This window comes from Sceloporus undulatus, chromosome 3 (genome assembly GCF_019175285.1).
Source record: "Sceloporus undulatus isolate JIND9_A2432 ecotype Alabama chromosome 3, SceUnd_v1.1, whole genome shotgun sequence".
In the NCBI taxonomy this organism is placed as follows: Eukaryota; Metazoa; Chordata; class Lepidosauria; order Squamata; family Phrynosomatidae; genus Sceloporus; species Sceloporus undulatus.
Genome location: NC_056524.1, coordinates 35,368,080 through 35,380,958, shown reverse-complemented (window position 1 = coordinate 35,380,958; position 12,879 = coordinate 35,368,080). Strand labels below are relative to the sequence as shown.

Sequence of the window (12,879 nt, the reverse complement as noted above, 5' to 3'; positions counted from 1 at the left end):
CCTGCGGTTGTCCTGATCTCATTACTGTTTGATAAATCAATGTCACTGCGAAAAATATTCCTTTAGTAACTCTGAAGTTAAAACCACTGACCAAGTGAGAATTCCATTGTTCTTGGGATTCCTGGGAACTCCACCCAACTGTCTCAAGACTCTATAAAAAGCCTACTCTAGCCTTCACACATTGGCTCAGCCTAGAATAAAGCAGTAATGCTGCCAGATTTTATGCTACTCTTTCAAAACAGGCTGACCCCTGCCACATTTCAGGCAGCCTTGTTTAGCCAATGTCACTTCCATCATCCCCTGAATGGAGCTCTGCTTCTGGACTGGTACAGTTTTACCTTATCTCAACAAACTACTACCTTTAATTTCATTAGTTCTTGTGTGTGTGCATGTGTGGTGATTTCCCCCATTGCTGTTAATTAATAAAACTAAATTGTACTTTGCACTCTGAGACTTCTAGTTCTTGGCCCTGTTATAAAAAGGCTGAGAACCCAGCTATCATTACTATATCCCTCTCACTGCTTCCAACTGAGCTAAATCAATTTCCTAATTGAGTACAATTTGTGGCTGCCCTGTCAGGATCCCCTGCAATTTAAGTAACAAAGCTCTTCTTGACACTTCACCCATATATGTGTATTTTCCTTAAGAAACTAAAAACTAGTAGTGATAATTACCTGCAGGAAACCATTATAATCTGCAGATAACCATTATAAGATAAGCTTGAATGTCTGAATAAGGTTTGAACTCAGTATTACCAAATTCAAGGTGGTTTTGCTCTTAGCTTCATTTCACCACCAAGCTAAAATATATTTTTATTAGAGTTTATAATTACAACTCTGTCACTGTTTTAAATTAGTACTGTTTTTAATGAGATAGTTTATTTTGAGTTGTTTTAAAGCTTTTTTTAAAATAATAATTCTTTACCAGTATTTTACATTAGCTACTTAGGCCCAGAACAGATGAGCATGAAATAGCAAACCGAGTCCACTCAGCCTGGAAGCAGGTCAGAACCCCACTGTCTACACAGCCTGCTCCCAAGGTGAGCCATGGATGCAGGGGCCGGCCAGCGCTGCAAGGAATTGGATTGTCCTGGCTCCTTTTTGCTCCAGTCTCAAGAACCAAAGCACAGCTTTGGTGAACTTCCAGCCACTTTGGAGGCTTACGTTGTCTAACTGGCACGCCTCCAAAGTGGCCAGAAGCCACTTCATTTGGCCTGTTTTATCTCCTAGTTACACATGCATAACTATGTAATGTCTTTTGGTCCAACTAACCTCTCAACCTTTAACAGCCAGCAGCTGCATCAAGTAAAAGAAATCTGTTCAGCAGCCAATCAGGATGCAAGGTGGAATTACACAAAGATTTGCAACAGGGTCCAGCTTTTGATGGATCGTGCCACCCTCCCCGTTGGGAGAGGCTGGCAATGTTATCTTCTCTGCACTCTGATCAGCAGGTAAACAGATCTCCTTTGCCTGATTCATCTGCTGGTTGTTAAGATGGGAGACAATTATGTAGTCTTACTGAATATGGAACAGTTAAGGACCCACAACTTAAGTTAAAAATCCATAATTATAATACATAATGCTAGGCACTGTTTTATAGCTGTTTTGTTTGTCTGTTGTGATGTAACTTGGATCCCATTCTGGGAGGGAAGCTGGATATTAAATGAGCAAAAAATCAACTGTTTGTGGCATAACTGATCTTTTCCCCTCAAATTTATAAATGTAATGTAAGTGCCCTTAAGTCACATGATCTAGGCAACACTATATCTAAGTGATACAATGAGGATGAGGATTTGATTAACTGAGCAGATATTGGATAAAGGTCACTATTATTTTCTAAGTAAACAACCTGGACTGCAGAACAAAGTATCAAAGGATTTCCTATGACCTGAAGAACTGGTGTTAATGGATGGATGCTCATCTAGCCAAGAGTACTGTAGTAGTTAAATGTTCAAGCACACATAATATTTTATGCAAACAGACATTCAATTAGGTCAGAATCTGATACAAGCTTATTAGCTAGCATACATAAAATTGGAATATTTATCAAAACTTCATTATATATATGGAATTTTCTAATGAAACTATCCAAGCTTCCTGTAAACCAAAGGATTAGGACCTGGCATTCAGAATGAGGAATATTTTTCACACATCCAATTATATGATCTTTCCCATATTTTAGAGACAGAATAATACTGGAAATGAGAGAAAAATATTTTAAGGAAATGGAAACTTGCACTGTGGTTTAAAAAGCAGGAAGCATAATGAATTTTTCTTCTGAAGCAGTATTTCTGCAATGAATAATAATTTGCTATGTTTCTTTAGATGGAAACCATAAATACAAAAGTTAACTGAACAATGTTTCTGAGCTGACCCAAATAAAGCCAACCTTTACCCTGTTATTTACAGTTCACAGATTCCCTACACGTACTTACACACTGGGGAAGTTGTGGCGGTTAAATTGACAAAAAGAAACTGACATAGAAGGGAGCTGTGGCAGTTAAACAGTCAGAAAACAATATTGGATATTGGCTCCTGCTGTCCTGGTTTGGTGCGAGGGGATACACCCATCTGTAGTGGATTGCTCCACCTGCCATCCTGAGAATATTCACAACAGCCACTGTTGTACTGGCATGTATTATTTTTATAGTCATTACAGATTAACAAATGAACTACCTCCATTAGGCAACAGTCCCCAAATTCTTAAGACCTTGTTCCTGTGCCCACCCCCACACAATGGGGCCATATAGTGGCTGAGATAGCTGAGAATTTTTTGGCTTTGACCCTAAAGCTGGAGGTACAAAGACACCATCATCCAATAGACCCTCTGAAGGACACCCAGAAGGTCCTGAATGATTCCTTGTTGTGTTACCTGTGACAAGTTTTGGGGCCAAAATTATTAATTTTGATATGACCCTTGTCTAAGTCGAAGGTAAAACTTAGGGGCATTCAACAATATATAGTGGTTCTGAATCTGGATCCTTCTTTTTTTAAAAAAAGTCTTCCCATACACATATGCAACAAGTGCCAAATAGACACCTGAACTGTGGCCTGATAAAGAAGCTGAGACACTGAGGAGCAGCTGCTGACTGGATAAGAGCAGCCCACTGTGCTTACTTTTACTGAGTTGTGCTTAAGCTGGAAGTAGAGTGTGTTTATATAGAATATTGGGGCTGCCCTAAAATAAATGGGCAAAAGGTAAGACAAAAATGTAGATGCTTCGGGGAACAGTTTAAGAGATATGTTAACTGAAGGAAGATATACATGCCATTTTGAAGGCTTTTGAAAACTAACTGATTGAGGAATTAATGGCTTTCACTTCAGAGCTCATTTCTATCTTGTTATTTCTGGTCTTGAGTAAATCACCCATCTCCATCAAATTCAGCATTTTTCTCTCAACACTGTCCAGCAAAATGTCTCTTTGAAAATTACAAACAAAATACTAAAGAAGCAATTATTTCACATGCTATTTATGCACAACAATGTTATAAAGTATAATGTGTTTGAAGACAATGGTTTAATTTAGCTATTTATAGGAAATTTTCAACAGAAACAAGGTGAAACATTGAAAAGGAGTTTCAGGTCATTAGAAGAGGTATTTGGAGAATGGTTTAAAAGCATACTGGGTTGGAACTGATCACCCAACTAATTAATACTTAATTGATACTTAACTAAAAAAACAATTGCTGATTCCAGAGGTGCTTGACATTCAAATTTTGGAGCCTACTAAATCTACATGAAATGTAGGACAGGTAATCTAAAAGTATGTAAATTGGCAATCCTCTTTATGGAGAGAACAAGTATTTGAGAAAAGAATAATTTGGAGACAGCAAACAATTATTCTGAATACTTACATAATTCTTGTATTTACTACAGTTATTTGATGCCTTGTTGTTAGAATAACATAAAGTTGCCCCTTACTAAATTTCTTGCTTATTGTACTAACTAAGGGGCTATGCACACCGGCCATAAAGGCTGGCTTGGGGGCGGAATCAGACCATGGTGTCCACATGATGTACCCCAGGGCGGAATGATGCCGCACGCCACTCCACATGGCATGCAACAACACAGCTATCATGCCCTGGTAAGGCCAGATTGGGGCCGTGGCATGCGGTTGCCACAGCCCTGATCCTGATAACAAATTTTCACAGTTTATCTTCTATAACAATAAAAGAGGATTTGTGTGCATGTTCATTAGCCTCTGTCTGTGTACCAGTCATACCTAGGAAATCATGACCCAAAATTCGGACTTCTATGTGGCAGTTTATTATGTGGTTTTACATATCCAAAGCTGTATGTAATAATAATAATAATAATAATAATAATAATAATAATAATAATAATAATTTGTTTTATTTATATACCGCTATTCCAAAGATCATAGTGGTAAACAGCAAGTAAGCTAATTAGCAAGTAAGCTAATTTGCCCCCAACAGTCTGGGTACTCATTTTAGCTCCCTCCTCGGAAGGATGCAAGCCTGATTCGAGCTTGGGCCCTTTTGCTGGTCTTGAACTCGCAACCTTGTGGTTTTGAGTGAATGGCTGCAGTACAGGCATTTAACCACTGCGCCACCAGGGCTCCTTAGGCCTTCAGAATAAGGACATTTATATATCCCACCTTTCTGCTTCAGTCTGAGGTACTGAAAATTATCAAAGTACATCAACAGAAATCATTAAAAACATAAAATTTTAAAACAACATAAAAACACAGAGTAATCAGTAATATCAAATCAAACATACACCCTGTAGAGCAACAGATGTATTCAATACAGAATGGAATGCTATCAGAGATGAAGACAAACAGAACATCTTGAACAAGAAATTGCTGAGCACACATCCAGCAACAAAATCTTTATCATATATTCCTCATATGGTTTCAGAAAACCAACTAATCTCAGAGAATAGTATCAGAAAGTAATATTTTTGAATCCCCTCCTTACATTATTGAAACTTTGCATGAGTGTATAAATGAATCAAAAGATGAAACAAAAGGTGAGCCATATATTCCAAATACAAGTTCAAGTCAGAAGCTTAGACCTGCAGTCTGATATATTGCCAGATGGTCTTCAAAAGCATTCTCTCACAGCATATATATCAACCACCCAGTCTCGATGCAACTAATAATGTATGACTAAAGTAAGATCCATCTTCTTCCTCTGATGGAAGATAACCAAGCCTAAACTGGGCAAAAGCCTTTCTGGACACACTTGTAATCTAGATATTGGGGACAAAGTTGGGTCCAACACTGGGTATTACACACTGAAAAGAGAAAAGGAAACATCCAACACAAGGAAACAACTTTTTTCAATCCTCAATGTTATAATTAACTCAGATAAAGTACTGTTGCAAATTTCTGTATCAGAATACAATCTTCAACTACAGGGAGATGGAGGAGAGACAGAACACCTCCTCTTCCAACATAATCTGTATATAGTGGTATTTTGAGGCATGTAAGAGAGAGCCAGAAAACTTTAAGTCCCCTAAGTAGATCCTCATTCTCTTTCCTCCATTTTTGTAACGGTTGATTGGGAGTGTTGTGTGATATTTTTTGGTCTAATACAACAACTTTCCCAACTCTATATTGTTTTATTATCTATACTGTTTTATTATCACACAAATTCCTATGAGCATCAGCATGCAAACACCTGTGCTTCCTACCTATATTTCACTATATCTAAAACAAACTTCAGCAGCAGTTTTACAGTAAGATGCTAAACTGCCTATCTCTTTTAAAAACTCACAGTGTACCTCATTCCAACCTCCAAAAGTTATTTTCCATAATACAGTTGGCTCTTCCATATCCACAGGGAATTGGTTCCAGGACTCTCTATGAATACCAAATTCCAAAGATGATCAAGATATAAAATCATATAATTAATTTAAATCATTTAAATAATCTCTAGATTTTTTTATATCTAATGCAATGTAAATGCTACATAAATAATTATTATATGCAATGAATTGTTTAGTAAACAAATGAGACATGAGGCTGGAGAGAGACTAAGGCTCTGTGAAACAGTGGGAGGCATGGATTAACGCTGAGCAAGATGCTTGGATTCCTATCATTCACAGCTCCTCATTCTCTCTCCACCCTTCTTTCTCATTTGCTACTTTTGAATCTGCAGTTGGTTGAATCCACAGATTTGGAGTCCATAGATACAGAGAGCAGACTGTATAATGCAAAGTCTATCAGAACTAATGATCAACAATGTTCTCCCACCAATAAACATTTGCTAGCCTCTGTAAATCTTTGTTATCAAGTAGTCCTAGCTATATTCCTATGTAATCAACCATTTTGACAATGGACAACTCTCAAGTGCACCACACGCTTTTAAAATGTATATGCTATAGCAGAATGTCAAAATTATCAAATGGGTGTACCACAAAAATTAACATTTACTACAAATTTAAGTCCAACTGAATGTTATTAATAAATAAATAAATAGATCTCATTGTAGTTTACTTTTAAAAATGTTGCTATTCAATATGACAATATCTAAACTAAGTAATCTGATATAATTTTTGGCATTTTCATCCCTTTTTAATGAGAGATTTTGAAATTTACAGGACAGGTCAGGAAAGGGCTGAAGACTAATTTGTAGTCCTTCAAAATTTGCCTATCAGGTATTTTGTTGCACATGTTGTAATTTTATCTTCAGAATATGAAAATAGGTTAGTTTTATTAAATTGTTATAATAAATTGTAAATTGGTATAAATAAATTAGAATTAAATCTGGAGTAACTAGATTAAATATTATTTAGCCTCTTTCATTCACACTTCCAGATTATGCTATCCTCACACAAATTAAGATATTAAGATTACAAACTGTTTTGCCCTCACAAATCACAATACAAATTATACAGGTAAAGAATGTGGGGACAGTAGGAAAAGTGCAAGCCACAGTAACAGTAACTTTCATTTAACCTCAAATGAGCACAATTGCATCCAATATGCTCTGCAGATATATTGCAACAAAACAAACTTACCAGACTGTTGTTTCCACCTGACTATCATGTAATTGCCGATTGTCTAATTGAGCAAAGAGAGGGAAAAGAACTTGGATTCCTCCTATTGAATGAATTGCACTGTGGATTGAATGAGTCACAATTGCTTTCACATCCTGCGTTTAAAAAAGAAAGAAAGAAACTTACTTCCATGCACACTTGGTCTTTATGTGTTTAAAACATTAATGCTACTATTTTTACAGCTATAGATATACTGAAATGAGTTTAAAAGATACAGTGCTAAAAATGGGTGATAACACACACAAAAATTGAGTTCTTTATATTCCATTTATTTAAATGGGAGAAAATCAAACAACTATTTCTTTCACATTGAAAGCAATGAAAATGTTAAAACATTATTAGGCAGTATCCAGACTGGCGCTTTGCGTCAGCCTGGATATGTGCTAAGGTTTCCTCAGGGCGTCCTTTACAGACGCCCCACAAGCCTAGCACGTAACCGTGGCATTAAAAATGGCGGCGCCCTGTCTACATGGGCGCTGCCATTATGACATCACAGCCACGCTGCAGCCAAACGGTGCAGTGTGGCTGTGACGTGTGCGTGCTGCTGCAGGGTGCTTGTGGTGCCCTTTCAGTGGCGCCAGAAGGAGCTCCGAAACAAAGCTCCTTTCACCGCGGGTATCGCTGGTGCAGCCTTTACATAGCCGCGCCAGCGATACAGAAGAGAAAGGGGCCGAATGGACCCTTTCTCGCTCTCTCTGCCACTGTTGGGGTGTCCTTGGGGCATTAAGTCCCAAGGACACCCCTTTCCAGGCCACAGGGAAACCTGGAAAAGTGGAGGATTGGGGTCTCCAGGTTTGCCGTTGTGGCCGCTGAGACCCCGATCCGTCGGGGAAAGGGGTGGGTGCAGGCCACCCCAAAGGGGCGGTCTGTATCCTGCCATAGTTAAATTAAAAATAAAAATGTTAAAGATTGAGAGGTTGATACCCATCAAGAACAGTCACTTTAGAGAGGCTGAAAGATCAGTCCCCTAAACACAGGTTAACACCTCTTGCCAACCTTATTGAGGCCAGAATTTTACTGCCATTACCTACAAACACTTTCTCTCCACAACTTCATTACATAGCCTTCAAAACCAGCAATATATCAAAAGTCATGAAATAGGTAGAACATGTAGGAGCTTTCATTCTTCTTATTATTTATTATTCCTGGATCTCTTCATTGGTGTAAATGTCCCTGACATATAAGGCTATTCCTCTTCCTTTATATGATAAAAACATCCTGCCATATGCTGCTTGACTCTTTCCATCCAGCACCTCTACATACATCCTCAATTGAAGCTGCCACTCTATAGGATCTCATTGTTGCCATCAGTCTGGTGGAGTATGCCCAGACACACCTTGGCCTTGGAAATTTAGCTAGATTATACCAAAGGAAAATATGACTTTTCAGCCATTTTGAGGCTGAGAGGATGAGCCAGGAAAGTATGAGCCAAGCCCGTGCGATCCTGACCAGGGTTCTAACCTGGGTCATTCCCAGGGCCAGCACGGTGATGGGTGGGTGTTTCGATTCATACTCGTCACCTGTCACTACTACCATATGCGCCTTACATTCCTCTGCTGTCACTTCTACTGAGAAGACTCCATCGCAGCATCTGATGTGGAAATGGAACGCCTGGCTGCACCCACGTGACCAGCTGCCCCCTTTCCAGAGCAGACATTGAAACAGTGGTCTTCTCAATAGAGGTGATGGTGGAGGAAGGTAAGGGGTGTGTGGGGCCATCTGATTTGCTGGGTATTGCCACAGAGTTTCCCCAGAAATTCTGCAGCAAATAGCTGGTATTTGAGCCAGGATTCAACTGGGACTGCCGAATCACAATCTGGTCTGCCCGATCCTGGCCCAGGGGTACTGGCCTGTATCATTCAAACAGGACAATGTGAGGCTAGAGGCAGATGATAGGCTCTCACTACATTCCAAATGCCACCACCCTGACCTTGGAGGATGAGGTGGACCATTACCTTCCCAGTACCATTCCCTTCTCCTTTTGTATCAAAAGGAAATTGCAAGGCTGAGTGTAGGAAACTGTCAAATTAGCAATCTGTAATCCACTCTGGAAGCCTTTCTGTTTGAAGAATGGAATATAAATACCCTAAATAAATAAACTGCCTCCTACTGTATTACTGAGTGTGTCAAACACCTATTAAAAACTTTCTAAGTATTTTCATACACACACACACACACACACACACACACATATATATATATATATCTGTGTGGCGCACTTGCTCTCTTTTGCAACAAGGCAAGCTTTTACCTTTACCTTCCTGGAAACAAAACATCTAGGTAGTTACTACAAGGATTGAACTTCAATTCAGGGCAAATCTTGCACAATTTACCCAAGCTGGTGAAACTGGCCTTGTCCCATGATCCAATGCAGATAGTGTGCACAATTGGAGTGTATAGACTCATTATATACAGTTGCACACTCTGCCTTATCCACCATGTAGTAGAGCTTGTTCCTTTTCTGGGCTCTAGCACACACATTCTCATTCATAGAAATTGTGCAACTTGAAATGTAACTCATAACCATCAGAGATCAGGGATGAAACACTGACCAAGCAGTTCTGCAATTTTGTGACACACAAAACATCATCAAAAGTCCTATCAAAACTAGGAAAATACAGTCCCCATGTTCTGTATTCTGCTGGAACCTCCATCAGCTAGACCTACAGAGTCCACACATGTGGATGTCACATTGTCCAGGAGTGCTGAATAATTAATCAAATAATGTGTCACGCCCTAGTCCAAAAGCCACACTTCTTTCCACTTGGTTGTCCACTTGGGCAAAACAACCACCCTCCCAAGCCAAAGAAGCAATCCCCCTCCTGTTCTGATCCTTTCTCTGCTGCTTCTTATAGACAGCTTCACTGTTGAAGGCCATCTGCAGTCCTTCTGGAAATGCCCTGCCTCTCCGCAGTTAAAACAATGTTTCACTCTGCAGACCACAGCACTCTCTGCCTGTAGATCTGGAGGAGTCATCTGGGTGATCTGTGCTGGAAAATAGTTCAGCTCTATCACTCCTCTGCAACCCGGCCTCATAGGCCCATCGCTGGAACTTCTCCACGATGCGTGCCGACACCATATCCACAGTGAGATCTTTCTCAGGCACTCCCTGAATGCTGTACATGATGAAGTCCCAGTCCTTGGTTAAACTGCCATGCAGGATGTAGGCTTTTTGGCACCTTGGAATCTCCATGTCTCTATCCTCTGTTTGTACAAACAGATCCTGCATCTTGGCCAGACGCTGGGTTGCAGAGTCACTTTCTTGCATCTTACAACTAATCATTCTAGATAACGAAGAGCTCGACTGGTGCACTGCTCTCAGAGCATACCACACTTCAAAGGCAGTGCAAAACTGGCTAAGGCAGAGGGGGATATGCCACAATACTACAAACCTAGCAGTTCTTCAAGAGGATGAATTGGCAGAACAGAGGATTGGGATAATTAAACAAATGAAAGATTGTATGATGGATGCAAACATTTCTTGGTAACTCTCAGGCTCCTCTGCCATCACTGTTCAGACTCTGGCTCCCTGAACAACAAATCTAGCAGGTGGTCTCAATAATAATAATAATAATAATAATAATAATAAATAGGATTTATTTATATGGCGCCCAATCACTGGGAATCCGGGCGGCTTACTCCTTACTCTCTGTGTCCTTCTAGGGATTATGACTCATCCTCACTATCACTACTAGTTTGAACACCTGTCTCCCCTGCTTCTGTTCAAAAATCTTTGTAGTGATTTGTTTCATGTGAGTGGCTGTGGAATCCCCTGAAGTGCCTGGCTTACTCTCAGGTGAAGCCACTGGCAAGTCCACCCCTCCATTCCTGGTATTTGTTTTCAGTTGCCTTGATGGCAGGAATACCTCTTGGTTGTTGTATACTTTCTCTCACCCCGAATGCCTCTCAGATTTGGCACTTCTGGACAGCATGACTCTTCCATTTTCCAGGGAGAAGCAACAGCTGTTCCCTTCATACCCTACAAGCCACAACCTTTTCCGTTTGGGCTCACCCTTCTTCCGGAGGTTTGCTGGTATCAGAACATTTGCAAACTGTCCAAAGATCCTCAGATATTTCACGTTGGGTGGTCTACCATAGAGCATGTAGTATGGGGTTTGCTGGATTGCAGAACTTCATATTCTGTTGATTACATGACATGTAGTAAGCACATTCTCTCCCCATAAACTGGGAGGTGCATTGGCATTCATGTATAGCAATGGCAGAAGCATAGAACCTGAAGTGTAGGACCAAATACACAGGTGCCATGTACCAGAATGTGAGAGAGATGGTACAGAACAGGGTTCTGAGTCTGCAGTACATTAGCTCAGAAGACAATGTGGCAGACATTCTCACAAAGGCACTTCTGATGGAAAGACTTGAGAGGCTGTCTATCTGGATGGGACTGTATCTAGGCGGTCACTGAGAAACTCTTCATGCAAAGTAAGCCTATTGAGAACATCTGAACATCTGGATATTTTGGAGGGGAATGTTAGGATGGCAGCATCCAGGCAAAAATTCCAGGATGTGGGACAAAGGTGAGAGGTAACTATGGCTCAGGAAGGAACCATAACAATTCAGCATTTGAAGCCCTCTGTGTCGACACACTGGCAGAGCATGAAGTCATCAGGTGGCAAACTTGCAGAGTCATGCCATATGGGGGGCAGGAAATAAGTGTAACACACCGGGTTGGGCTACAGCTCTAGCACTGGACATGTATATAAGGGAGGAGCTGTGGTTGGTATGTAGTGAATCATATTGGAGAGGCATTCTGTCGGTGTGAGCAAGATCTGTAAACAGTGGAACGAAGATTAAAAGCCTCCTTGACAGAACTCAGTGTGCTGCCATGTTTGCAGCGTCTATGTATGTTCTCCAGCCTGCACTGAACTTCAGTGGTTTCTTTGCCATGGGTTCCAAGCACAACATTTCAGTGATGTATACTTCAGGTTGCACAAGCGCATCAACAAAGGCTGTTTCTGCAACAGACTATTGGCCCTGGGCAGAAAGATCATTGCGATGAACTCTCCAACCATAAAGACTACTATCCATCGTCAACAAAGCCCTCACTTAAGAATGAAGAAATTGCTATTGATTGATCTTTGTCCACCACTTCATATCTTTAGAAAATGCTGAGGAATTGATAACGTGTAATGTTTCTTATTCATTATTGCTAACTAATACATCCTCAGAAGTCAAAGAGGTCTTATTTGAAATCTTGCCCAAAGTATAAAATGAACTATTAAAGTCAAAACTCCTGATGTATATTAAGTACCTTTATCTGACCTTTTTGTTTGAAGTATTTCTAATATCAACTGCTTTATTGTTTTTCTCTCCTCTGAGAGAACACATTTTTATATCTGTTTGTGCCCCTAAGTTATTCTTCTCATTGCTACAAGAAATGACTTTTCTCGTAGTTTACCAAGAATTTAAGCTTCTCTAGATATTTCATTATCAACTTGAGATTTGATTTCTCTTTCGCTCAACTGCTCAACTTTACCAAAATATCAGCTATCAAACCCACTGAGGTACTCCAGGTCTAAGATAAGCCTGTGACCCTTATTATATTTTGATACTGTGAAGAATAAGGAATAGCCCCCCTTGAACCTCTAGCTTAATGGAACTTCCTCTGTTGCTTCTATCTGAAGTAAATGATTTATCTTTTTCTGAACAATCTGCCTTTTTAATGCATTTCTTGCTACCGGTGATGGAAGATACCTCCCTTTTGGTCTTTTCTGCAGTTGCATATTGTATAATAAGGTCACTAGCTCTAGGATCCTCCTATTACCAAATTCCATAGATGAGCAAAACCAATAGGTCTTCCCCCCCCACACCAGTATTGTCTAAAAGTCAATACAGT

At 40.0% G+C, this 12,879-nt stretch overlaps 2 protein-coding genes across 5 annotated transcripts in view; one reads left to right on the top strand and one right to left on the bottom strand.

Moving 5' to 3' along the window:
• Positions 1-12,879, top strand: part of LOC121925367 (stAR-related lipid transfer protein 13-like) — a 1,219,986-nt gene that overhangs the window by 296,760 nt on the left and 910,347 nt on the right. The gene's annotated exons all lie outside the window — the stretch shown is intronic.
• The window catches only part of LOC121925364 (neurobeachin), a 205,311-nt gene that overhangs the window by 121,029 nt on the left and 71,403 nt on the right, over positions 1-12,879 (bottom strand). For both annotated transcript variants that reach the window (XM_042457428.1, XM_042457429.1), the window contains exon 10: positions 6,987-7,120. In XM_042457428.1, the coding sequence (XP_042313362.1) occupies positions 6,987-7,120 (134 nt within the window). The remainder of the gene's footprint in view (positions 1-6,986; positions 7,121-12,879) is intronic.